Source organism: Pseudochaenichthys georgianus, chromosome 13, assembly GCF_902827115.2.
Source record: "Pseudochaenichthys georgianus chromosome 13, fPseGeo1.2, whole genome shotgun sequence".
Lineage (NCBI taxonomy): Eukaryota > Metazoa > Chordata > Actinopteri > Perciformes > Channichthyidae > Pseudochaenichthys > Pseudochaenichthys georgianus.
Window position 1 is genome coordinate 35291591 of NC_047515.1, and position 24892 is coordinate 35316482.

At 41.3% G+C, this 24892-nt stretch overlaps 2 protein-coding genes across 5 annotated transcripts in view; one reads left to right on the forward strand and one right to left on the reverse strand.

Moving 5' to 3' along the window:
* The window catches only part of fli1 (Fli-1 proto-oncogene, ETS transcription factor), a 29874-nt gene extending 24726 nt beyond the window's left edge, over positions 1-5148 (reverse strand). Inside the window, exons 1-2 of one of the 2 annotated variants that reach the window (XM_034096997.2) lie at positions 4973-5148; positions 3071-3182 (exon numbers count right to left, since the gene is read on the reverse strand). In XM_034096997.2, the coding sequence (XP_033952888.1) occupies positions 3071-3136 (66 nt within the window). In that variant the 5' untranslated portion in view covers positions 3137-3182; positions 4973-5148. The remainder of the gene's footprint in view (positions 1-3070; positions 3183-4972) is intronic. The other variant, XM_034096998.2, reaches the window with a different exon arrangement.
* A 19079-nt stretch (positions 5149-24227) lies between these two features.
* ets1 (v-ets avian erythroblastosis virus E26 oncogene homolog 1) overlaps positions 24228-24892 on the forward strand; it is a 36232-nt gene continuing 35567 nt past the window's right edge. For all 3 annotated transcript variants that reach the window (XM_034097044.2, XM_034097045.2, XM_034097046.2), the window contains exon 1: positions 24228-24325. The gene's annotated coding sequence lies outside the window, so the exon portion shown is untranslated. The remainder of the gene's footprint in view (positions 24326-24892) is intronic.

The following is a 24892-nucleotide window of genomic DNA, read 5'->3' on the forward strand; positions in this document are numbered from 1 at the left end:
GATTGTATTTGATTTGTTTCATTGATCTTTAACAAGCTTTAGCAGATCACCAACCATTTATCCATATCAAGAAAATCACATTTGATTGGGGATAACTTTACTTTGGACCAAAGTCAATGTATCTCCTTACACTGTCATTTTTTATAGCCTGATGTTTAACAATATAAACCGATTTAGTTGATATGATAAATACTTTTTGCAGTGTTGGGGTTCTGCCAAACAGAGACTCGCTGGGCTGACAGCAGGGCCGGCCAGTCTGCTCTCGACTTGGGGGTCTGTTGGAGCTGAGGGCCCCCACCCTTGGGACCACCACATCTGGATCCTGCTAAGGGTCAAGGCTTCTCCTGCCTGAGGCCAGTTCAGACTCGGGTAATTAAGGGAGACACCTTGTTTAACTCTTCAGTGACTGCTACGGTTTCTTTTTTTTTGTTTTTCTTTACATTCCTAAGTCTGCGGTCTTATACTTATTTTATTTTAGGTAGGTGAGTGATAACGTGGCAAATGAAGGAGGTGCTTAAGACGTCACCCCCAATTGGTGAACGATAAAACCTCCTTTATGACCAGTAATATATTAACATCATTTTAGTTTTTTTACTTGGATGTGCGTCTTGTATGACACCAGGTTCCATTGATAAAAACACAAGCTCACCCTCCATTGAACTATAATCGTATAATTAATTTAGGTTTAGTAAATAATTCAAATGCGGTGTTAGGATATAATTCTATGTATGCTCTTCAAGGAACAAAACAAACCCCCGTTTTCCATAGGAAATCTGATGTTCTAATCAAAAACCATCAACAGCTTGCCTAACACACAATCTCTCTTTAAATACCTGCCATCCCAGTCATAGAACATTATCAGGAACAGTGGGGGTCCAGGACCTACCAAGACCATAATGAATACAGTGGTAACAAACATTTTGGAAGGCCAATAAACAGATGCAAGTTGGTTTACACAGTGAACCACAGAACATCTGGCTTGACGCTGGAACTAGACAGCCAGACATTTCTTCCTTACACCACGAGCCAGTAGCTCCTCAGTCTCTCTGCAGGGGAACCATGAGGTGGGCGGACACTTTACAGAGATTATGTTCAGCAACCTTTCAATTGTCATCCTATAGGGACTCATATTTTCTTTAAGGGTAATTTGGTTACAGTTTTTGAGAAAGTGAGTATCAGGAGTTTAATTTGTTGTACTGTGTGAAAGCAATCTGGCAAAAGGAAAATATAAAAGGGGAACATAAACTTTAAGTGGTTGCTTTAATCAGACAGTTTTTGTTAACAATGTGTTAACAAAAACTGCAGATTCATCAAAACAAGACAACATTCTCCTCCTCACCATTTCTAAAAATAAAAAAAACAGTTGAAAAATTGATTATAAAATATTTTACAGATTAAGGTACACAGATTAATGGGTATACTATATTATTTGATCAGTCCGGATGTGGGAAATTAAGAATCCAATACTGAGTTTTGAGAGAAACGTTTTTTAGCGGAGTGTTATTCCAAAGAAAAATAGTCACTGTCACATTAGCCTATAACCTTGCTCTTTATCAGACAGCAGACTTGTATTCTGATCATTCCTTCTCTCAAGCTAAAAGACAGCCCGAGTCAAAATACTGAGGGCAAAAAGTGGAGTAAAGCACGAACTGTCTGGCCCCTCGCTCTAGGCCATAATTAATTTGAGATTTATTTTTATTGGAGAGTTCCAGTCTCGCCTGGCCTTAACCAAACAAAACCAAATGTTGGGCCGTGGATTCGCTTGAATGAGGAATATTTCTTTAAATCTCCTATTGAGGCGTGCCACATTCTGACCAATATCTCCCTGAATGTGAGTGAGCCAGTCAGTGCAGCACTTGCACGCGAAAAATACACGCTAACCCTTGAATAAAAAAAATAACATTATTGGATTCAGAACAAGCAGAAATGATCCGGACTGCATCTCCACAGCAAATCAAAACAGCTATGCAAGATACATTGAAAGTTAACTCTTTCCATGGTCAAGTGAAGTCTCCGTTTGTCCTTCAAGGCCTCCTGTCTTTTTTTAAGGGAGCAGAAAGACTCATTTAATCGCGTATTTTCTCCTCAAATATTCTGTGCTATTCAACGCTCTCACAACACACCAGGAATTATTCTGGGCCCAGAAACGCGGAGCCTCTCTGCAGTGGCACAAACGCTGTGGCTGGATGAAAAGAGCCCTTATTCAAAGGGGAAATAAGTCTTCAAAACATTAACAGTCGCCCTTGGAAAAATACCTTGATTATGAAGATATTACCAAAGCAGCTCGCCTCTGCACAATGGCTCATTATAATGGCACAATCCGAGCAGTCACCCTCGGAAGATTATTAAAATGGATGTGAGCAAACGTCATTCGGCCAAATTAACTGATTTAGTAAATGCGAGCAAAGTGCACGTTGAACTTGACATTAATGGACTTATATACATGGTGATATATAAAACATGTAATGGTTTCAGTGCCTCAGATATGTAGCAGTTGCAGGTATTTACGCGGTGTGACGCGATGCCGCGTTTTATGTGAAAACCAGATGTGCACTGTTTGCTTTATTTACATTCACAGGACTGCGGTCGAGAGAGAGAGAGAGAGAGAGAGAGAGAGAGAGAGAGAGAGAGAGAGAGAGAGAGAGATGTATGACGTCAAACATAATAATGATCCATAACAACAGCGATTCGTAAGACTTTAAGATGTTTTCAAATCGACAAAATCAAACGTATCTTGGCACTCCACATAGACCACAACAGAGCCACATTTCAACAAGTGGCTTCACAGCGTAAACATGCAGCCATTCTCCACTACAAGGGGAAAAAATAGCAAGGTGGCAACCAAATGCAACAAGCAACAAGCCTGGCACCTGCGTAAAGCTTATGCACCCTTGGTAATTTTGAATGAAGAAAGTCTTTATTTGTCTCATATAAAACCAGTGTAAAAAATGCAGTGTAAACATTGCATTCTACTTGAAACACATCAATATAAAGAGACATATTTGAATATCAGAGCCTAAAAAACATAATAAAAAAAAGAAAGGTCCCCAGTTTGTTCCTCCTACATTACCTGAGCGAAGAGATGGTGGTGTCTTACCTTGACGTAAGACGACGTGTCAGGGACAGTTTGAAACATGTCTATTGGACAGACAGGCCCAAGGGTGTTCAGTGTCCAATGGGTCCTGAGGAAAGAAAAACATAATAATAACGTAATAATAAATTCTATTTTACCTGATGTGTTTTAATTATATGTACATGTCGTTTAATTGTTATTTGAAATGTTGGTACACTTTTAAACGTAAAATCCCTCGCAGAAAAGTGTTTGCTCGTTGTCATCAAGAGATCAGCTACACCTGAGGTGACAGCAAACATTCACGCAAATTACCGCAGGTTTTGTGAACTTCGACACATGGGTAACCACTTCCACCAAAATAAAGGGAAAGTCACATTTGCTTAACGTCCCCCTGTGTACGTCTGACTGCACACATCATCCTTTGATTCATTCAGCCTCCGTTTTCTTCTAAGTGGTCAGAGGTATTAGATACGGGGAGGTTTTAACTACCTGCTGTCCGTACATTAACAACACTAACTTATGCACCACTGGTAACATGGATGAATGACTCCAAGTCGCCCAATAGGAGCTGGGCAGCAAGATGAAGAAGAAGGGCCCCATCCCAACCCCCATCACGTTTTCCCCCTAAAGCTTACCACATATTGAAACACTTTTCGCTTTAATAAGTGCAGCTTACAAAGTCTAGGGTGAAAGGGCACTTGGAGGACGGTGTCTTTAGCCCTTCCCTCCCTGTGCAATTATTAGGAAAGCAGTGGCATATCCCAAATGCTTGTTATATGGACTGTGTGATAAAGCAAACCTATATGGACCTCTACATTGGCATTCAGGACTCACCACTAAAGTTAAACTTGTCTTAACAAGGCCTATGGGACATCATTCTCCTGTTCAGTAGCATGTGTGCTCTGACCTGCCAGCATTATAAATATACAATCACCAACCTTTTACCGACTCTGGAGTGGAGTATAATTAGTAGTGTGGATGCAAATTACGCGCACTTGTGATCTTAAGCCAATACTGACAGGGAAGAAATACACTAAAATAAAACGCTAACAAACACAGGGGAACTTAAACATTCCTACACACGATCAGAGGTTTAACAGTACTTCAATTATCCCTTTTTACTGCGTATAATTTCATGTTAAAGTTTTTTCATGAATTCCAGCCTCCTGATAAATAAGCCGAGACAGGAGAAGGGGGTGTATATGAACGTGGCACGATTTAAATAATACTTGTAGAGGACCAACGTTTTTGTTTTTGTCTTCTCTGCTCGTGCAGGCAAACGCAGGGCTCGCCTCATAAAGTTCCCCAAATGCATCCAATTTCTACGCGGTAAAAAGAGCATAGGATACGGCATCTGCAGCCAATTAGGCAGAGGAGGGCTGGTGAATAACGGCGTGAACCTCGCTCCGAGACAGCCCCGTGGGCCGGGACCCCTCTAGTGTTACATTTTAAGCATCTTACCTTGCTGTTATCCATCATATAAGAAAGCCAACTGATTTCCAGCTAATACGAATTACATTTTTTTTTTACATCGGTCTTTTGACTAAACCCCTTTGACTGAGAAGAGAGGTGAACAAAGGTGTATTTTTTTCGATTGCGAAATGGGTATTTAACGCAGACTTTTAATAAGGTAACACTCTGGAAACAACTCTGATGCGATAAGACACACTATAACAAACGTATTTGTAATATATGTCACAGTTTCTTTATCGGATTAATTTCTAAACATCCACCTTTTTCGGATCGATTGTGTTGCAATCGGTTTTTACAATGTGAATGCGCATCAGCAATAGGTTAATAAAACAAGTGGATTTATTGCTTCATGCACGCACACACACGCTGCAGAGTAAGTCTGAGCAGGACTTTTAGCACACACGAACTGTTGTTTTTCTCACTCACCTGTCGTGTTTCTGTCGATCGTTTGATCTGTTTCGATCTAATCACCCCGCAGCCAATTCTAAATAATTAGTCCCGTCCAGGCAAAGCCGTTTTCCAATGATGATGACAGTTGAGTTATTTTGAAAGGGGCTGAAAAGGAGCGCCGGGTGTATGAATGGAAATGTTGCTGAGATGGGAGAGCCGCGACCAATGAGCAGCGAGAGAAAACCTCCCCTTGCCTGCCGAGAGAGGCCACTGAACCATGAAATAAGGGAAAAGCAGACAGGGAAAGAGCTTCATAAATCTGCTTTATACAGTCTTTTAGTATGACAGCGTCGACAAATGCAATAGGCATTTTTTTGTTTTGATTTGTGATCAAATGCATACACAAAACTGCTGAAATGACATGTCCGTAAACTGCTCATGACAACTTTAGAGTATCATTGTCAAAACATTATTTTTCCAAACGAATTGTTTGTTTCCACCCTTCTTCGGCAAAAAAACAACGAAATTAGGCACCCATTGTAGATATTGACACATGTTTAATAATGCATCAATCATAAGTATCAAACAATTAGAAAACATTTGATTTTCACACCTCTTTGAAAAAAAAAAACATTAATTAAGGCATACGATTCATTCATTCATCTTGATTCAGTAACATGTAATGTAATAATCAGCATCCACTCAGGATTTTCAAGATATTCATTCATGTTCCTGTCTGTCCTCATGCTGACAGTTCCCGCAGGAATACAACCAGCAGCAGTTCCTTTGCAGTGCCTTTTCTCTTCCTGCTCAGTTGACCCCACTCAGTTCACTAACTTCATTTCCTTCACATTGCTGCCCTCATCTTAGACCAGGGGTCCCCCAAAGGATGTGGGGCAATTCACGGCGAGGAAAGTCACCCAACCATGGCATTTTATAGCCTCATCAAGGTCTCCATATTTCACGCGGAGCAACCAAAGTGCAACCAAGAAGTCGCCTTCCTGGAGTGCATTAGAGGGCCTTTAATAATGCGAAAAATGAGTGTGAGATGTGAGATTTAAGACTTATTTCATGTGCTCATTGTAACAAACTTCCATCATAAAAAAGGTGCGGTAATGAGGTAATGACGTGTCAAAAATTCTGGAAACGTTTTAAAGACATGACACTGCTTTATGTAAAACAATAACTTATAAAAACACTGCAATCTTACAACGAAACATTACACTGACTAACTTCTCTGATTTGTTACAGTGTTGGCGGTCATCTGGTAAAAAGTTCGTCTTTCATCACCGGCTAGACCGTCTGTTTGTGGCACCGCTTCCTAATGCAATGATTAAAAACAACAACACTGATAATAATGTTCCCAGAACGAAACAATGGACGGAAATCCCAACATCCGTTTTACTGAAAAATGGCATTCATGCGCCTGCTGTGTTGCCTTCCTCAGGATACAGTAGGAGAAGTTTTCTAACACATTTGAACAGCAACTATTATATTTTCAAGTAAAAAGAAAATGCATATGTTGTGGTCTGATATTAGCTGATATTAATGGTAACATTAATACAAGGTAGAGACATGTTTATATGGGACAGCAGACAAAGTAAAGGCTCCCAATTGAACCTAAAACAACTTTTGATGAACTTCAAAACTCACTCTTAAATGTGCCATCAGCTTTGAAAACATCACTGATTCAGTTAAATCCCATTTCAGTGGATTCAAATTAGAATAAAGGGACAGGTTGTTATCTGTATAGCATTGCGAAAGAAAAATAAATAGTCAAATTCCATAACTGTTTGAAAAATACTGTTTTTAGAAATGAGAACCAATCCAAGCTACTAGACACACTAAAAGCTATTTACTATTTGAGGTTAATCATTAGCATTTATCTAACCTTAAATGGCAAAAGCAAGCATAATGGTATAGTGCTTTTTCACTTGTCATAGGTTGCTGAATTGATCTACTGTAACCGTCTAAAGTTTCTGACACTGTCCTCTTTGTCCTATGTGGCCACACTCTTTCTTGGGTTCCTTTAAGGAGCTGAAGAAAAAAAATGTTATTTTTTCTTTTTCTTGCAAAGTGCCTCGGGTCCTCTGTCTGGTTGTTTCATCAAGCCTTAAACCATCCATGACTTCTTGTTTTCTGCCATGGTATTGACATTAAATGTGGAATGTGGCTGGGGTGATGGTGCCTCTTGTGGACTGCTCACACAAAAGTCCTTTCAGTTTCCCTTCCCTAATTATTTAGCATACATTCGCTTTGATATTGAAAACAAAATCTCCTTATGCACTTTTATTGCAAACTTAAATCCTACTGTGCAGGGGAGACCAAACAATCTACCATCAACAGTTTCATGTATACAGCTGAGTCCACACAGCCAGTCTTTCCTCACTTAACATTTCAGAGCTCCTTCTCCTGGGATTCTACCAAAAACACTTGTATTTGAGATGATGCCGGCTAAATCAGCGATTACATCTTCTCGAGTAAATGAAGCTCCTTACTCTGAACTGTAATGAGTTATTTATTTAGTTAAAGGGGCTACTGAGAGATGATCTGGAGATGGAGACTGGTCCCACTTTTTTTTTTGCTCCGTGGGGAAAGAGAAAATGACAGTGTGGCACCAGGGAAGGCAGGGCAGAGTATCACATCTTTTCTTACAAGCATCCAGGCCAGACATGGAGCAGCATGTAAGCTTGTGTTCAAGAGAGTGGAAGTTCTTAATATTAAAATGTGTTGTTATTACATTATAGTTTGAGAGATGCAATCGAGAGACAGAAGAGAAGAGAATGACTCCCATAACTTTGACACATATTTTACAGGAAAGCTTCTTCTGTCACAAGGAAAATATTTAGTTTTCCCAAATGTACAAGATATTATCCACCAACCAAAATACAAATCAAAACTCTTACCCGCTTGTCCGTTTGAAATATCTAACACAGAGCACAAGCTCAGGGTTCTTGTTCAAAAGAGTAGAAGTTATTTATATTTCTACTGCATTACAGTTTGTAAGATTTACCCTAAAGAAAAAGGAGAGAGGAGATGTATTTCAACAACTTTGACACCTCTCTTGACACACATTGGAATGGCTCCGGTATCTTTTGTCATGTGAAAAAGATTTGGAAAGATTTGTGATGATATTCCCAAATGTACAAGACTTTACCCAACAACAGAATTTAAAAAAACGTATCAAAACTCTCACACCGCCTGTCCGTTTCAAATATCTCTCATAAAAGAAGCTCAAAACAGTGGAAGTTCTTTATACTTCTATTGAATTAGGGTTTAATGAAACCTAATCGAGAAAAAGAAAATATGTATCACATCAATTTAAACACCTCCCTTGACACAAACTTCAGACGGCTTCTTTTGTCATGTGGAAAATATTTGAAATGCTATTCCCAAATTAACAACACATTACCCAAGAACAACATTCAAATAAACCTATCGAAACTCCTAAAATCTCTCACACAGAGCGCAGACTGCAGCCCATGGTGTGGGCGGTGATAATTAGCAACGGGAAGTATTAAATTAAAGCAAGCCAGTCATTTTATGAGGCAAGCATTTATGAAGGTAACAGCATCCCTATAAATTAACGACCTCCCAATGCCTCCTGATGTGTTGCCACTCATCAGGTCCAGAGCCAACCCCTGATAGGTCCACCATGTGACCTCACATGTTCAGTCTCGGTATTCTTGCCCCTGGGGGTTGTGCTGAGATGAGAGCTTGGGAGAGTGGATATTTGTGGAAGGACATGTGGTGTCGAGACAAAATGCATGTTATCATTGCATATAATATGTTCTGGTATGTACTTAATCAAAAGAAAAGAGGGTGTATTTAGGTCAGCGTCTGGCGTGTCTGTGCTTTATGCATCTACAGTGTAATACGTTTTTTACACACCACAAAATACTGTGTATCTCCATTTTGCTGAGGGTGTAGACATGTATTTCCCAGACTACTTATCTTGTGTCAATTCAGCTGTAAATGTGGACACACCCTGCCTCTTACTCCAGACTGGGCATGGGAAACAAGGTGCTCGCTTTACATTTTAAATCAATCTTGGTTGCCAGGGAGAGTCATCCCTACCTTAACAGCATAAGGCTGAAATAAAGCCTCTGAAAATGACTGCTTCTGTGGAAAAAAGCAGGGCGAGCAGGAGGAAGGCAGTGCCATTTAGAAAGCCTGAATCATCCCCTGAACTATAAATCCACTGACCGCTCATCATTCAGCAGCATTTTAAAAAGCCCTTAAAGAAAAACATGGAGTGAAATGAATATGCTGTCACCTCTCATTTGGGTCTGGCCCGCTGGCTCAATAAGAAAAGTGTTGTTCCCTGGAAGGCTGCTAGCCCGGGCTGAGCTCTCAGGTTTAGGGTTTACCCCTGTCCCGCATTCTCAAGGCTTTTGAGGCCCGCGTCTCTCTTTCCTCCCCCACGTCCCCCCAGACATGTCTGACAGGCTGAACTCGATGCGGGCTGCTCACCAGACTACAAAAATCATTCATCTGTGCCTTCAGACGGTCAAATCTGGATCTAATAAAGGGAGCTCGTCTATTGATCCTATTCATGGGGAAAGCTACTGCCAACTGCAACCACTGGAGGGCTCTCTGGCTCAAGCTAGAAGCAGCTCAATGAGCACTTTAGTACCCCTTTGTTCAGAATGGGATACATTATAAACCATCAGTGATTATTAACGGATTACTGCAAATTAGTTGATTCATTATTCAAATGATTTTTTTAGGTTACACGTAAAAATAAAATGTTCCAAAGAAAATATGTTTGCATTAATCATAAAGAAACTTTTACATTCGTTGTATCAAAAATGAACATAATGTGTGCAAATATCTACAAGATGGTATATGGAATGTTTTACTCTTCCATATGCCATGTGGGATTATTGAGTCCAAAGACAACAATGGCAACCTCCCTTTTCACCTGTGGCACAAACAAACAAGTGTAACAGGAAACAGACGCTGCAGTGCTCTGACAGAGGGCCAGATCAGGGCAGGGCAGGATTCCCTGTTTCTTACACTTTTAAATGAAGCCGAATGAAAGTACAGGCCGCAAAGCAAAGCCACAAAAAAAAATCATCCTCACACAGGGGCAAGGAGAAGGAGGCATCTGAGAATGAAGGAGGAAAGGGGACAGGGAGAAGGAGAGTGAATCACAGTCACTTTTAGGGTTGTGTTTATGTGTGGGTGAGGGCACTACCCCAAACGCCTAGGCAAAACCACAGCATTCCACGCCGGGTCTTAAAGAGACAGAGCGACGCTGTCATCATGGGTATTTGGGGAGTAAAGTGTTAACATATGGTGAGGGCTATTTGAGATGGCTGGTTAGACGCACAGAAGCTAGGTGGCCGTGCCAGCTCGCAACATGTTCAGGTAGTGTTTTTAGAAAAAAAGTAGCTGTATAGGTTTGTGTTTCCCTTAAGCAAAAGAGACAGAAATTGATTAAATGTACAACAAATAAATATCAACATTTAATATGAGAGATTTCTATTCAAAGCTAAAGAGACATCTATTCTTAACTTGTGTCATGATACTGGTAAAGATGATAGTTTATGATGTGCTGTGTCTGCAATGCAGAGATCCAGTGATAGAGGGCAGAGTTGAGCTGTGAAACGAGTAAGGCATGTCAGGCTTGTGCTAAAAAAAATTCTTAAGGAGTTACAAACCTTTTAGACAAACAATTCTGATAACTAGCACCATTAGCTACACATTACAGCATCATTTTCTCCCATACCTCTAGTTATGACAAGTCAAAGGAAATATGAAGAGAGCTAATTGTAAGTTAAAATCCCCTACAATAAAAAAAATAAAACAAATTCAAGTGACAAGTGTACAATACAAGAGTTAGATTGATTTTGTTGTATTGATCCATACATCACAAACACAAGCTGTATAAAGGATAGCTTGGTAGCACAGAACTCTGAGGTTCTCTACTGCAACATCTTCCATCCATAGACATACAGCAGATTGGGTAACAGTCTGAATGATGACAGGCCCAGATTGCAAGTAGAGGAAGAGAAACATCTCACTGATAGGAAGAGAGAGAAAGAAGACAAGACTGAGAGAGAAATGTGTAGGTGTGAGGTGTGAGTGGTGGTGGTGTTGTGTTGACAATCGGGTGGTTAGAGACAAGCTGAGGCTCGGGTATAGGAGAAATAGAAAGTGTGTAAGGGGGTTTTGAAGAGAGGTTTACTGAGAAGGAAGGAGAGGATGCAGAGAAGGAAATGAAATGGAGGTTAGGGGGCAACAAGAGAAACAGCCTGTTTCCTCTCTGAAAATCCATGGCACACTGTGGACTTAACATCCTTAAACCATCAATGGGGCTCTAAAAATAGCCCCCGTTTCTGCACAGTAAGAGGTGGGAGTAGGGGGGAGTAAGGTGTGGGTGGGGCGGCTGGTGGTTGGAAATGGGAATCAGCGCATGAGACTGGGAGTGAAAAGTTGAAGGGAAACAAAGAAACAGACAGTGGTGATGACTGATGAGAGATTGGACAGATATTTCCTGGCTGCATGTGTATGAGAGAGTGACTAAGATAGAGGAAGATAGGGAGTAAGAGTAAGATAGTGAAAGTGGGAGTAAGTAGTCACAGTAGTTTTCACTTAGTAAAAAGTCTTATGGAAGTACTATTTTTCTATCCTTGGGAAAGCACTTTGTTGCAGTTAGTTATGATGCAGATTTTTAATTCTCTGACACAATATATAATGAGCTGCAGCCTGCTCCCACACAACAGCAGATGTTAGCACACGCTAAAAAGGCCAGTGTTCCTCATTTAGCCCCCAGTATGGTCTTCAGGCCCTGAAAATCGATCGTCCACTTTCTTTTAAAGAATAAGGAACAAGTTTGTCTCGACAATTTGACGTTGGAGTCTATGACCTGAAGCAGAACATATCTACAGTAATGGCTTCCATCCTCCCACTTCACTAGCCGAGGATGCATAATTCTATTGGCATAGCCTCCTTCTTTAAACCCAGAGAGACTGTGATTTAGTGAAGGATTTACTCTGAGTAGATTTTGGGCCAAATTACTCTCTGCCATCCCAAAACTTAAGTGAATACTGGCTCTTGTAAAACAGGTGAAAGATTATAGAAAGAAAGACTTATGTTCTGCTCGAAGACTTTCCCAACATCGACCACAATGCACTCGGAGGCTTTGTTGCCTGCATGGACACAACCCTACAGTCAAACATTCATGGGATGGCTGCAAAGAACTTTAGGTAACCCTAAGCAACTATTTCTACACACACTCTACATTTTGGACAGTTAGCTATGATTTCTAGTGATGGCGAGATGAAGCCTTATGAAGCTTTGAAGCTTTCCAGCCAATTGGTTCGCAAAAGGGTTCATCTCATGAGGCTTCATCATGGGCTTCATTTGAACACAAAGTCAAAGTGTGTAAAACAGGCAGATTGGACATCTCAACAGTGTGCTCTATCTCATACCGAGTTCCCAATGAGTAAAGCATTAGAATAACTCTAAACAACCAACATTAAATCATATTTTCATCTTAACGATATTGTTTGTATTCCAGTTTAATGATTGTGATTGAAAAGCCTAAGGAGGCTGGTAAACATTGCAAAGAGGGATTTGTATTCCTTAATAATATTCATAAACGTAACCATGTTGTAGCCTGAGAAAGGCTAAACCATATCAAAGAATACATTTATTAACTACATTATCTCATTTAGCTGTAGCTTTTATAAACAACAAAAAAGACGTATTGTTCAGTCAGTCGTTGAACCAGGGACCCTGCGGTCATGAGTCAACTGCTTTCCAGCTGAGCCGCAGCACACACACTGAATCTCCCTGACAACACTGGAGCATATTTATTCCTGTATTTATTCCTGTTTTTATTCCTACATTTATTTATGCTTGTATCTATTTATAGCCTACTTATGACATGTTCCGACCTCTATATAAGTAAGGGTCTGAGCTCTCTTAATTCCATCGTGTCACCGGGCCCGGGTACAGGAGGAGTAATATGGTTCTTATTATACATTCATATGAGCGTTGTGGTTCAACGGTTCAACCATGGATGTATAATAAGAACTGGATACAGTGTGGGAGGCGGGGCCTCATTCATTCCTATGAGAGTTGCAAAATACAGAGTTTCTCATTAGCGCATGATGATAAAATGGCCCAACTTTTGAGAGAGCGAAACGTCACAGATTACCCGGCATGCCTGAGAAGTACCCGTATGTGCGCTCATAGCACATGCGCAACTTTAACCAAAATGCTTGTTCACATCAAGCACGTCAATATATATATATACTTAGGCCTATAATAATAAGTAATATTAACTATTTAATACAACATTTACGGTACAAGATTTAATCATACAGCCCATGTAGTATGATAATGAATTACAGCAAACATGTGCAATATATCCATTATTACAGCTCCGTGGGATGGCAGTAAGACCAGAGCCCTAGAGAGATTATCTCTCTAGGGCTCCGAGTAAGACGATATGGGTCCGTTCTCCATGGGTAAAGATAAATGCAACTCACATTGGTTTCTCATACAGCATCTCTGTAAACTATGTGTATTCACTGAATTGCACTCTCTGCCTTTAACAGCTCGTTGTAGCTCCAATAGCTCCAGCCCCCACCCTTCCTGTGAGCACGGTGTGCTCTGATTGGTCGGGACACGTAACATGAACGTGCCGGGCGGCGCGGTCCCGTGGGTTAGATGCGCGTTCATAATGCAGAGGGAAATAACTCTCAGAATAACGTTATTAGCACATTATTACAACTTGAAGAACGAATGTTTTTAATAAGGGCTATACAAGTGTTCATACTGGGTAGTTTATTTAGTTTAAAACAAATTATCCAACGATTTACAGACCACTCTTTCCCCATGTAAGTCAATGGGAAAAAGTGTTTCCGGGCCTGGCAACCAAACGGAAGTGTAGTACCGCCGTTTGGCCAGCATGAATATTTTCATCTGAGTCCGGCGCACTTCCTGGGGGCTTGGGTTCAACCATAGACTGTAAAACCGATCTGAATCGCTTCCTGAAGCAGTCACGTGGTATTGACAGGCAGCGAGGCTTCGTTTGTCATCGATGACGTCACTGGCCCAAAACGATACAAGCCTGATACATGCTTCATAAAAAGCTTCGGGGATTACTCGACACACGCTCCGAAGCCTCGGCGCAATACGTAACATCACTAATAATTTCTCCTCAACCAACTAATGTCTGAATTTCAAACTCAATACTTTGGCTCTGATGGCTCCATTGAAAGCCTCAATGTGTTCCTCTCAAGGCGCGTTTCCACTGCAGCGGGTAGCTCGCTTTAAGCGTGCCGAGCAGTGCGGGGCCCGTTTTTGGTTGCGTTTCCACTTGGCCTTGTTTTGGCCCGGGGCTACTTTTTCACCTTTTTTCTGGCCCGACTAAATCGTGGTTCTATGGCCAGGAACAAACAGGCTGAGTAGGGCTGAGTATGCTAAACTAGAGAGAGAATCGCTGACAAGGGGGCTACAACTACAACAAGATGAACATATTTGACCGTGATTTAATTGTAATACACGTTTCAAAATTATGCCGAAGTAACAACATACTGATACCGGTTAGTAAAATCCATGAATTAATGCTTTGACAAGTCTGCAGACAGACGGCAGGCGAAAAACCCTTTTAAAATGCTTGTTCTCTAAATGGAGCTTGGCTAAGCTAACGTTATATATGCTCCGACCGTCCACACTCACAACAACGGCCTATAGGCCTACAGACATAAATAAACCAGCGACTGTATTCGCCATGACACAGGCAGTCTGTGGTTTGTACTTGTTTAACTTTTGTCTAGTTTCTAAACAGATATGAGGAGCTGTGAGCTCTGAGTGCTAAGAGCTAATGGCTGTGTTGTTTTTCTGGGGCTCTCATTGAAGATGACGTCACGGTCCGGCTCCGCCTACACTGCGTTACTATAGTAACTACCCCAGTTCCTAAACTGTAATGGAAGCGCAGCATTAAAGTGAGCCGGGGCTAATAAGGCCTAACCAAACCGAGCGAGGCCGAGCGAGGCCTGCAGTGGAAACGCGCCATAAGTAAATGGTTCCTATAGGCTCCATTAGGGGAGCGCCAAAGCTACAGAGCTTGTGCAAAGATGTGTGAGTTTTTCAAATTTAGATCGGCACATGTATAACTCAATTCAGAATAACATACTTACTTGATATCTTCTACAAAACTCTGTATATAGATATATTTAAAAAGAGATGTCCTCCTCACCCAAAAACCGTAGCCTACGTAGGCCACATTTGTGCTCTCAATCACTTTCCTCAGATCAGCTAGCTAGCAGCTCATACATGTTTTTCCTGAAGACTATCTTGCACAGTTGACCAAGAAACATCAGTCAGCCTTTATAAACTGTACACAACCAGCAGTACAAACTGTATGTCAATCATCTTCAGCACACTCCTTGTAGTTCTGGTCACCAACAGGCCACTTACCATAAATCCAGTGGTGTAGGCCCCACAGGAACCCTTTCTCAATAGTTAAATGCCACTTGTTAGCTGTTTAACTTTATTTGTTTATGAGAGATATATCCAAGATAGGTTACCCTGGTTTTGATCTTAACATATATCCTCTGATCCCATGATTGTATGATGCATAGGTATGATGTTCCTCCTAATGAGAGAAAACAGCAGGATTGAGAAGGGATAACTTTCTTGAGTGGGCTCCATGCTTGATTAGATTCCCAACCAGAGCACTTTCTTGTTCCTGGTTTACATGTGATTGAGCCAACCAATCAGAATCTAGGTGGACTTAGACTGAGGTGAAAGTGAGACAACACACACAGGTAGATTCAGTTATGATCAGTGGTGTAGTGGGCGTTGGACGCGGGGGTACGCCGTACCCCCACTTATTTGGAGCATGATCTTTTTTGTAATAGTCTAATAAATATAAAATCATTGCCAGTCTTATCAGTTGCAAGTGTGTATTTGTTGTAATAATGACAAAAACATAATACATATCACAGTAATTATAATAAAAAATAAAAACGATTTCCTTAAAGAATTATGATTAGTCATCAGGCTCGTGACCCCGCGGCGAGCTGGGGGTGTGTCAGTGACACACCCCCAGCTTACCGCCCGCCGATTTTGCGGCAGCTCTTTCCCTCAAGAACGCTAACGAAAAAGCTCTATAATGGCAGGCAAACATTTTTTACTTGACTTCTTTTCTAAAAAGAATATAATTCACAAGAAGAAAGAGTCTAGCAGCACCGAAGCTACAAGTGAAGCTGCTACTAGTACTACAGTACATCATCACAAGAGCCGCCTAAAGACGTGGATAATGCTAGCTAACGTGCACGTTAGCTGCGCTAGCAACGTTCCCCTGGCTAGCTCAAGCTCACCTTTCCCAGTGTGTGTGTGTGAGAAAAAAGCAGCGCTGTCTGCTTATTTGCAATGTAGGCTAGGTTAATCAGAATAATTTCCAGTCCAGATTCAATGTTTGCATTAGTAGGCTATATATATTTTTCGTTTTGTTTATTTAATAAGTTCATTTCAGGACAACTTTGGGAATTTTGTTTGTTATGAGTTTTAAATAGATTTTGAAAGTGGAGATAGAGAGAGAGAAAAGCAGCGCTGTCTGCTTAGTTGCAATACTATAGTTTATGCAATTTAGGCCTATACATTGTTTATGTAACGTATGTGCCAGTGTGTCCATGGTTTAGAGTCTGTGTGTGTCTGTTGAGCACAGCGCCGTCTGCTTTTTGCAGTACAGTAAGTAAAGTAGGACTAAGCATACCGGTAGTTTCTGTGGACCTGTCTGCCCGTTTTGTGAGTGCACTGCGCGCGTGCGCACTTGTTTGGGATGACCTAATTTAAAATAGCGTCCCCCCAGTAAAAAAATCTCCACTACACCACTGGTTATGATTGTAACAGCATGTAAGCATGTACATGTGTTAATAAAGGAAACAAATGTATTTATTTTTTTAAATATCTTGATGTCACTTTTAAATCCTTGTTCTTATTTTCTCCTTTTATCACAAAAAACATGCTTGTTTCAGAAGCTGAGAGAAAGTAAAAAAATCATCCTATCTAAAGAAACATGGTGATATGCAAACATTATTTAAAAATGGTCTAGATCTTTGAGAAAGAGATGCATGTATGTGATCTTTTAGCCAGCAATGTTTAATGGGTGTGTGTCAAAGAAAGAAACCAAACTATATTACAGAAATGTACTATTACATTTACTATTATAATAATAATAATAATACATTTTATTTTTAGGCGCCTTTCATGACACCCAAGGACACCGTACAATTTAAAAAAAAAAAAAAAAAAACGAAATAAAAAAAAAATAAGTTAAAAGCTAATAGGCAACAGAACAAGATAAAAACACAAACAGGAAATCATGGAGGAGACAGTCAAGTGGACACAAATGAAACATATAATGGGGAGCACTACAGTGAGTAAGCAGATTTGAACAGGTGGGTTTTTAATTGGGATTTGAATAAGGTGATTGTGTCTGACTGTCGGATGTGCGGGGGGAGGGAGTTCCAGAGTCTGGGAGCAGTGCAGCTAAAAGCCCGAGCACCCATGGTGACGAGGCGTGGGGTGGGGATGGTCAGCAGACCAGCAGAGGAGGAGCGGAGGGACTACTATTAGTAGTAGTAGTAGTAGTAGTAGTAGTAGTAGAACCTTTATTTATCCAGGAAAATCAATTAAGAACAAATTCTCTATTAACTACTTACTTGTCACCTGGGTTGATAAAACAAAGTATATATAACCAATTGTTGTAATGACCCATGCCTGGTGGTAGAGAGGGGATGTTGAAACAGTAGTGAAGGAGACCAGACACAGGACACTACACAGACTCAGTTGAAAGCAGCCACTGACAAGCAGCTCCTTCTTCCCTCTCATCGCGCTGATAAGGCCTCCTCTGCTGCCTGAACCACACACCTCATCACCGGCTGTACGACCTGAACAAAGCCGACAGGTCTACCAGCGCGTTGATGTTGTTATCAGTGTGAACACACCAGGGATGTAGTGGAACTAATGATACCTCTTTCTCACAACAAGTGACCAGGAAAATACTGAAACACTGTGGCACAACCATGACCTTAATTATGTCTCACATAGTGTGAAATCAGATTGACAAACTGAAATAATTCCTGGTTTTGTATATAAAAGGTTTGTGCCACCAAAATGTATGTGTCTGAAATGCTCTGTCAGGATTGTTTATTTTCAAAACCATCGTACCTGATGCAATGTATTATCTTTTCAATTTACACACGGCATCTATTGCACGTCTGTCCGTCCTGGGAGAGGGCAGTCTCCTCTGTTGCTCTCCCTGAGGTGTTCCATTTCCCCCCAGTTTTTCCTTGTACGATGTGAGGGTCCAAGGACAGTGGGTGTCGTATTGTCATATTGATATTCTGTACAAACTGTGCACTGAGACAAATGTAACATGTTGGGCTATATAAATAAACATTGATTGATTGATTTATATATAGTATTACAGTATACGATTATTCTATTCAACATTATTTAATTGTATACTCAATTGTATGTATGTATATTTTATCTTATTCTATTTTATTTATCTACATAGTTTTCTTATTTCTGCAACTTACTTGAACCATGTGTCTAATGCACGATTGTATTGCACTTGTTTATGTCTTGTATTTTTACGTTTTGACCTATTTATTCTATGTTGCAGCTGTTGTTGGTAATGCTCTTAGCCTCTCTCCTCCCCCAACCACTCCCCTCATTAGAGCTGTGTATGACAGGCACCTGGCATTTTGTTCTTCCCTTTAGCGCTGTCTGTCGTGGTCGGTGGTACAGGTAGGCTGCCTATTTCAATAGATTGATACATTGGTCTCTTGTTCTGCTTGTTGTGCTCACTTGCTGCTTCCTTACATTGTGTCTAGCCACCTATCGCCCTGCACATCAGTAGTTTGCTGAAACCTCATTCCTGTGGTAAGTATGGCCAGAACACACATTGTTTGTATGTCACATGGTGAGCCATTTGTAACCTACATTTTACTTGTTTTCAGGTTTACCTGCTGCTGTTTTGGCCTTTAATATATTGTCTATTTTGTTGTTGTGTTTTTGTTTACATTTTGATTGTATTAATTAGTTATGCTTATTTTGCATTTGTCTTATAGTTTTTGCTCAGTTTGTTTGTGTGTATACCTGTTTTGCCTTTTAGTTATTGGCCTTTAGCCTCAGTCTGCTGTGGTGAAGAGCACTGGGGAGTGAGTGACCCGCTTGCTGTGTGTGTGGCTTGACTGCACCTGGTGAGTATTTGGTAGCACCCTAGTTTCACTCAACGTAGCCTGCCAGCCTTTTTACTGCCTCACCTTTTTAGTTTATACATACTTTTAATATCACATTTGAAACATTACATTACATTCTGTAATAAAGATCATTTTAACTGAATATTTCTTTGCAGCAACATGTCACGAGTTTCCTCTGTTTTGATTACAATTAATAAAAACGGCCTTATTTTGAAACGCGTCTCTGCCTCTCAGTAAACAAACCTGTGTTTCCTGATTGCTTTTGAAGTCAAGGGTTTTGGTAAAAGGTAAAGCATTGACTTGTCTACTACCTTGGGTGATTCCATATTTTTTTTTACAATCCAAAGTTAGGGTTCGGAATATGGATGAATACACATTTCAGGATTACATATTTTGAGTGTAAGCAGAGTTGCTAGAGAGATATTAGTTGGTCCTACTGGGGAGTTTTAATGGCCGCCCGACAGTTTACATTTTCTTTTTTTAACATCATTTAATAAGGAAAGTTGATTTAAATGCATGTTGCTGATTTTATTAACACAAATTAAGGGCTAATTGACTGTTAATCCTTATTAATTAGTCCACACCAAGTGGTTGTTAGTAGTTTACTCACTCAAGTCAAAAAGTCTCGTGTCAGTTTCCATTTCTCTTGGTGCTATCAACACTTCTTTCTGGCATGCTCCCTCTGTCCCCCTGTCTATCTCTCCCCACATCTTTCTCACTGATTGCTCTCCCTCTAGTTGCCTCCCAGGCCTGCACCTCTCCTCTCTCACTCCTCTAATGAGAGCGTGTGTTACACAGGCATTCAGAGAACCTCCTCTGCTAATTACATGACAAGCATCTCGTTCTGGAACGCTAATGAAGAGGAATAGTGTGTGTGTGTGTGTGTGTGTGTGTGTGTGTGTGTGTGTGTGTGTGTGTGTGTGTGTGTGTGTGTGTGTGTGTGTGTGTGTGTGTGTGTGTGTGTGTGTGTGTGTGTGTGTGTGTGTGTGTGTGTGTGTGTGTGTGTGTGTGTGTGTGTGTGTGTGTGTGTGTGTGTGTGTGTGTGTGTGTGTGTGTGTGTGTGTGTGTGTGTGTGTGTGTGTGTGTGTGTGTGTGTGTGTGTGTGTGTGTGTGTGTGTGTGTGTGTGTGTGTGTGTGTGTGTGTGTGTGTGTGTGTGTGTGTGTGTGTGTGTGTGTGTGTGTGTGTGTGTGTGTGTGTGTGTGTGTGTGTGTGTGTGTGTGTGTGTGTGTCAAACTGGCCACTGGTGTGTGTGTTGGGTGGGAGTATTCTGGCACCAGTCCAGAAGCTTATCAACCGGGGCATGTTGGACTCGGCATCTCGTTCTCTCCCTCCCTCCTGATTTTTCCTTTCATCTAACTACACACGTCATTTTTTTCCCTCATAAAAGATCAGCATAAAGGCGTTATTTTGTCAAGCAACATTAATGTTGCGCTTATTTAAGATGGTTTAAAGAGAACACTTGTTCTCTCCGTCTTTGAAGAAATAAATAAATTCCCTGATCTGGTGTGTTGTGTTGGCTTTTTGCATCAAAAGCTAAATGTGAAGTGTTGGTTTCAATAGCCTAAATCAGTTGGTCATGGGCAGGCTGTTAATTAAACTCAACATTTACTTACAAAGGCTACAGTATATGCGCACACAGAGCCTACAGATAAACCCACAGACGGAGAAAAGAAAAGAAAGACGGCGACCTAGGCAGAAATCCAACAACTCAGCGTGTGGTTCGGAGGAACTCGTTCTGTCAATAGGAACACTCTGAACAGAAGATTGCTGTCCCGTACCATCCCTTGTGAAAGGCTTGAGAAACACAGACCATCTGGAGGCTATAGTGCACACTCTCGACCCATCAAATATTGAGGATGTTTGTCTGACTTACAGGGCCTATTTAGGACTGTTTGGACAACTTGGCTGAGGGATTGCTGCTTTAATTAAAGATAATATAAAAACTAATATTGCCCCCAAGACCTTTGCCTCACAGTCAACAGTGCAACAAAGTCACGGTGCTGTGGGGTGAGGGTGAGCGTCTTAACCACTTCTAAATGAATATAGTCAGTCTTGACACATGGGCCTCTCCATGTTCTTTATTTCACTGAGGTTCCTGCCCCATATTCCCCCCTTTCTCTCTGCCGATGCCAATAGCAACACAGGCTGTTTGAGGGCCAAGCCCACTGAGGTGATGGCATATTGATACTGTCATAAAATATGACATCCTCATTTTATTCATTAGGACTTGTCTTTAATCTAAAAATATCACGGGCAGGGAATAAAACAGAGTTTTCAGCGGCACATATTAGGCCTGTGCGTCTCTCACTGAGCGCCACAGCTCGGAAACACTGAGGCCCAAAATAGATGTTCTTCTCATAAAGGGCTCCTTCTTTGTAGTCAGCATACAGCAACAACATCTGCAGGGCAGTTTCTATGGGGGGAACAGATTCGGGCAGGCTATCAAAGAGAGAGGCGATCTCCTGTGAGAAGCGGTGGGCGGAGGACTTCCATATTCTCCCTCTCTTTTCTTTTTTTGTTCTATCTCTTGCTCTTTCTTTCTTCCAAAAATCTGTAGCAATCAGAATGATGCTAATAAAAGACCATTAATATCACCTGTCAGCGCTATCTTTGGAAGATCCAAAAGGAGAACATGGGATTCACAGTCTGGAGCTGCTCACTAAAACACAGGACACCAGTGGAAGACAGTGTGGTTCGGTGTTGACAGAAATCAATCAATGTGCTGAATATGAGAGATACAGGACTGTCCCATTTATGATTACTGATGTCTCAAATACAAAACATTTGGGTTGTTGAATTAATGTCTCAATGTATCCTTTTTTTCTGAGAGATGATCCAGTTGATGTTCCGCAGACTATAGTGAGATTGTCACTTCTGAACAGATGGTAATGGTAAGTTATATGACCTCTACTTGACTCCAGACACTGTATCTTTCAAGGATGAACGTGTCACGAGAACCTTTCTTTCACATTTTAGAGTTTAACTATATGGTCAAGACTCTCAAACGTTTATGTGAGGAATGTGGCATTGAGGGCTGTACTTCATGTTACAATAGAAGTTTAGAGGATATTTTTTGTTTGAACATTATTTGAATTAGTTGGAAATTCAGTTGGAAATGGACCCACATTGGTTTAATCAAAATCTGATCTAGATTCAAGAACACTGTAAAACTTTACTAAGCGCATGATGTTGAGGTCCATAAACCCCTGCAGGTCTTTTGACTAATGGCTTTTACTCTCCGGTGATGGCAGGGCGTTCACTATCTGTTTAATGCAAAACATGAGCACAAACCGGAGCATAGATAGAGGCTCTGATCGGAAAAAGGTGGTATCATAATGGGGAGGTGAAAGGCGAGGGGGCAACACGATGATAGTGGCTTCATGCGCAGCAGAAGTGCATCGGGAGCCTCGCCTTTGAACTGGTGAGCCAGCTAATTGAAACAGCATTGGCGGGGCACCGGCTGAAGATCTGGATCGCATTCATCCTCGCTTTTATTCCATTTTAGTCCCATCGCAGGGCCGAGGCTCCGTGCTTTTCTCTCCACATGGCAATAAGTCATACCCCTCGCCTTTTGCCCTCGACGTGTTGCCCATCTGTGTCCCCTGGGGGCCCGGGGCTCTGAGGCCCACAGAAAAGCAGAGGGATACAGCCGAGCTCTTGAGAAAATGCAGGCTGCCTGCCACTGAGCCCCTTATGGTACTTCTCCACGCCTCTCACCTTGGACTTGACCCCCCCATCCTCAACCTCAACTCTTCACACACACACACACACACACACACACACACACACACACACACACACACACACACACACACACACACACACACACACACACACACACACACACACACACACACACACACACACACACACACACACACCTTCTTACCACAATACTTTTAAGATTTACTGTTAAGAGCAGTGGCTGTCAGGACCGTGCACTTTCAAATTCAAACAAATGCTGCTCTTGGGTCACGGAATTATCGTGGAGTCACAAGGTGTTTCAGATGACTCGCAAGTGTTGAGTGTTAAGCTGATAGAAGGAGCGGGGGACTGCACTTGGGTTGCAATGCAGCGGAGAGCTTGCAACCTCGCAGCATGGAAAAAAATAAACAAATATAGCGATAAATAAGCAAATAGATAAATCCTTCACTATCACCAACCTCTATCAGAGCAGGTGGATGTAGATCTTCTGTTGTACAGGAGAAACTTCTCATTTCGCAGAAGACTGGTCAACAGTTCTGCTCCAGCTTTAATCAGTGTCCCACATGCACTGGCTGATGGTCTGGCTCAGGAACGAGCTGGAGGATGATGTGATAGTCAGTGATGTACAGAAAATAAATATTCAAGAAGCAGATGCTTCTCAGATGCACTCTGGCAAGACCTGAAACAAATTGATTTGACGGCAACACATCTTCAAATGGTTCTTTTAGCCTGGTTTGATGCCAGATTTGAAAGATTCACCATGCAGGGACAATATGCCAGGAGAAATGTAGCAACATACTGATGTCTAAAAATGGCTAAATGGTGTTTAAAATAAACCTCTAGCTGATGTGACACATATAGGTGACACACATGCAGTACTGTACATGCAGATGTTGTTTTTTTAGTTTTTTTAAGATGACAACATGACAGGAAGATCAGCCATTGTCGTTATCATCGCACCCCCTTCTCTGTGTGATGTGTTCCTGCCTCTTTCCTGCTATTTTCCCCAGGACGACTATGTGAGAGGAAAACAATCAACCAAGTAAACACACGTAATTCATATTTAGCTGCAACGAAAATAAGCCACAGGAATGGATGAGAGATTATAAATCTGCTGATAGTCAGTTGTAGGGACTTTAAAGCCTGACTTGATATTGGATACATATTCACCCACAGGATAGACAGGGGAAGTCACACTACATTGACCATCAGAGACTCTCTACAAGTGTACACCTGTACTGTGAAGTCCAAAGACAACACACAGAGGGGAAGAGAATTTGGAGAGGATCACCGTGCGAATGAGGGAGGGACTAAAAGTGTGTATAATATTCCTTCCTCTGCAGGACTCGCTGCGAGCAGGTACAGCATCTCTGCAGTCCACCGCTCAGCTGTCACACTCAGCTGCCCGCGCGTCCACTCCACAGGAAACTTCTCACACCGCAGTCGGTAAGTGCAAAGTTTTATATTACCGCAATTAACTGCACATGAGCAGGAAGCTTACATCGGTGCTCGAAGCTGCTTTTCACGCATTAGGGTGAAAGTGTGTGGGGCTTTAAAGTTTCTGTTTCTCCCGATAGGAATTCTCTTGCACCGCGTCTTCTTAATTAAGATGCGCTCTTTAATCTCGGTTTATTATTGTAGCACTCAAAACGCAAAGTAAAGTTGCATGAACATTTTTGTATGTTTTTAAAAACAACTTTTCGCCATTTTCCTCTTATTTCCTACACTTTGTGGGCTTTCAAAAATCGTTAAAAACATACACTGTATCTATTTATATAGCCTATACAAAAATGGAGATTCGGTTAATATGAATGCTTACTCTTATAGCATTGGTTTTTATGTTTTTGTACATGCCAATTCAATGAAATGTAAGGAAAGCCTAAAGGTGGTGCATGCATTTGAATGACACAACTGATTTGCACATTATTCACTTTTTGTATGGGTACTTTTTTTCTGAAACAAGCGCATCTGAGTCTTTTTGAGCTGATGAACATCTGCAAGCATTGAGCAGTG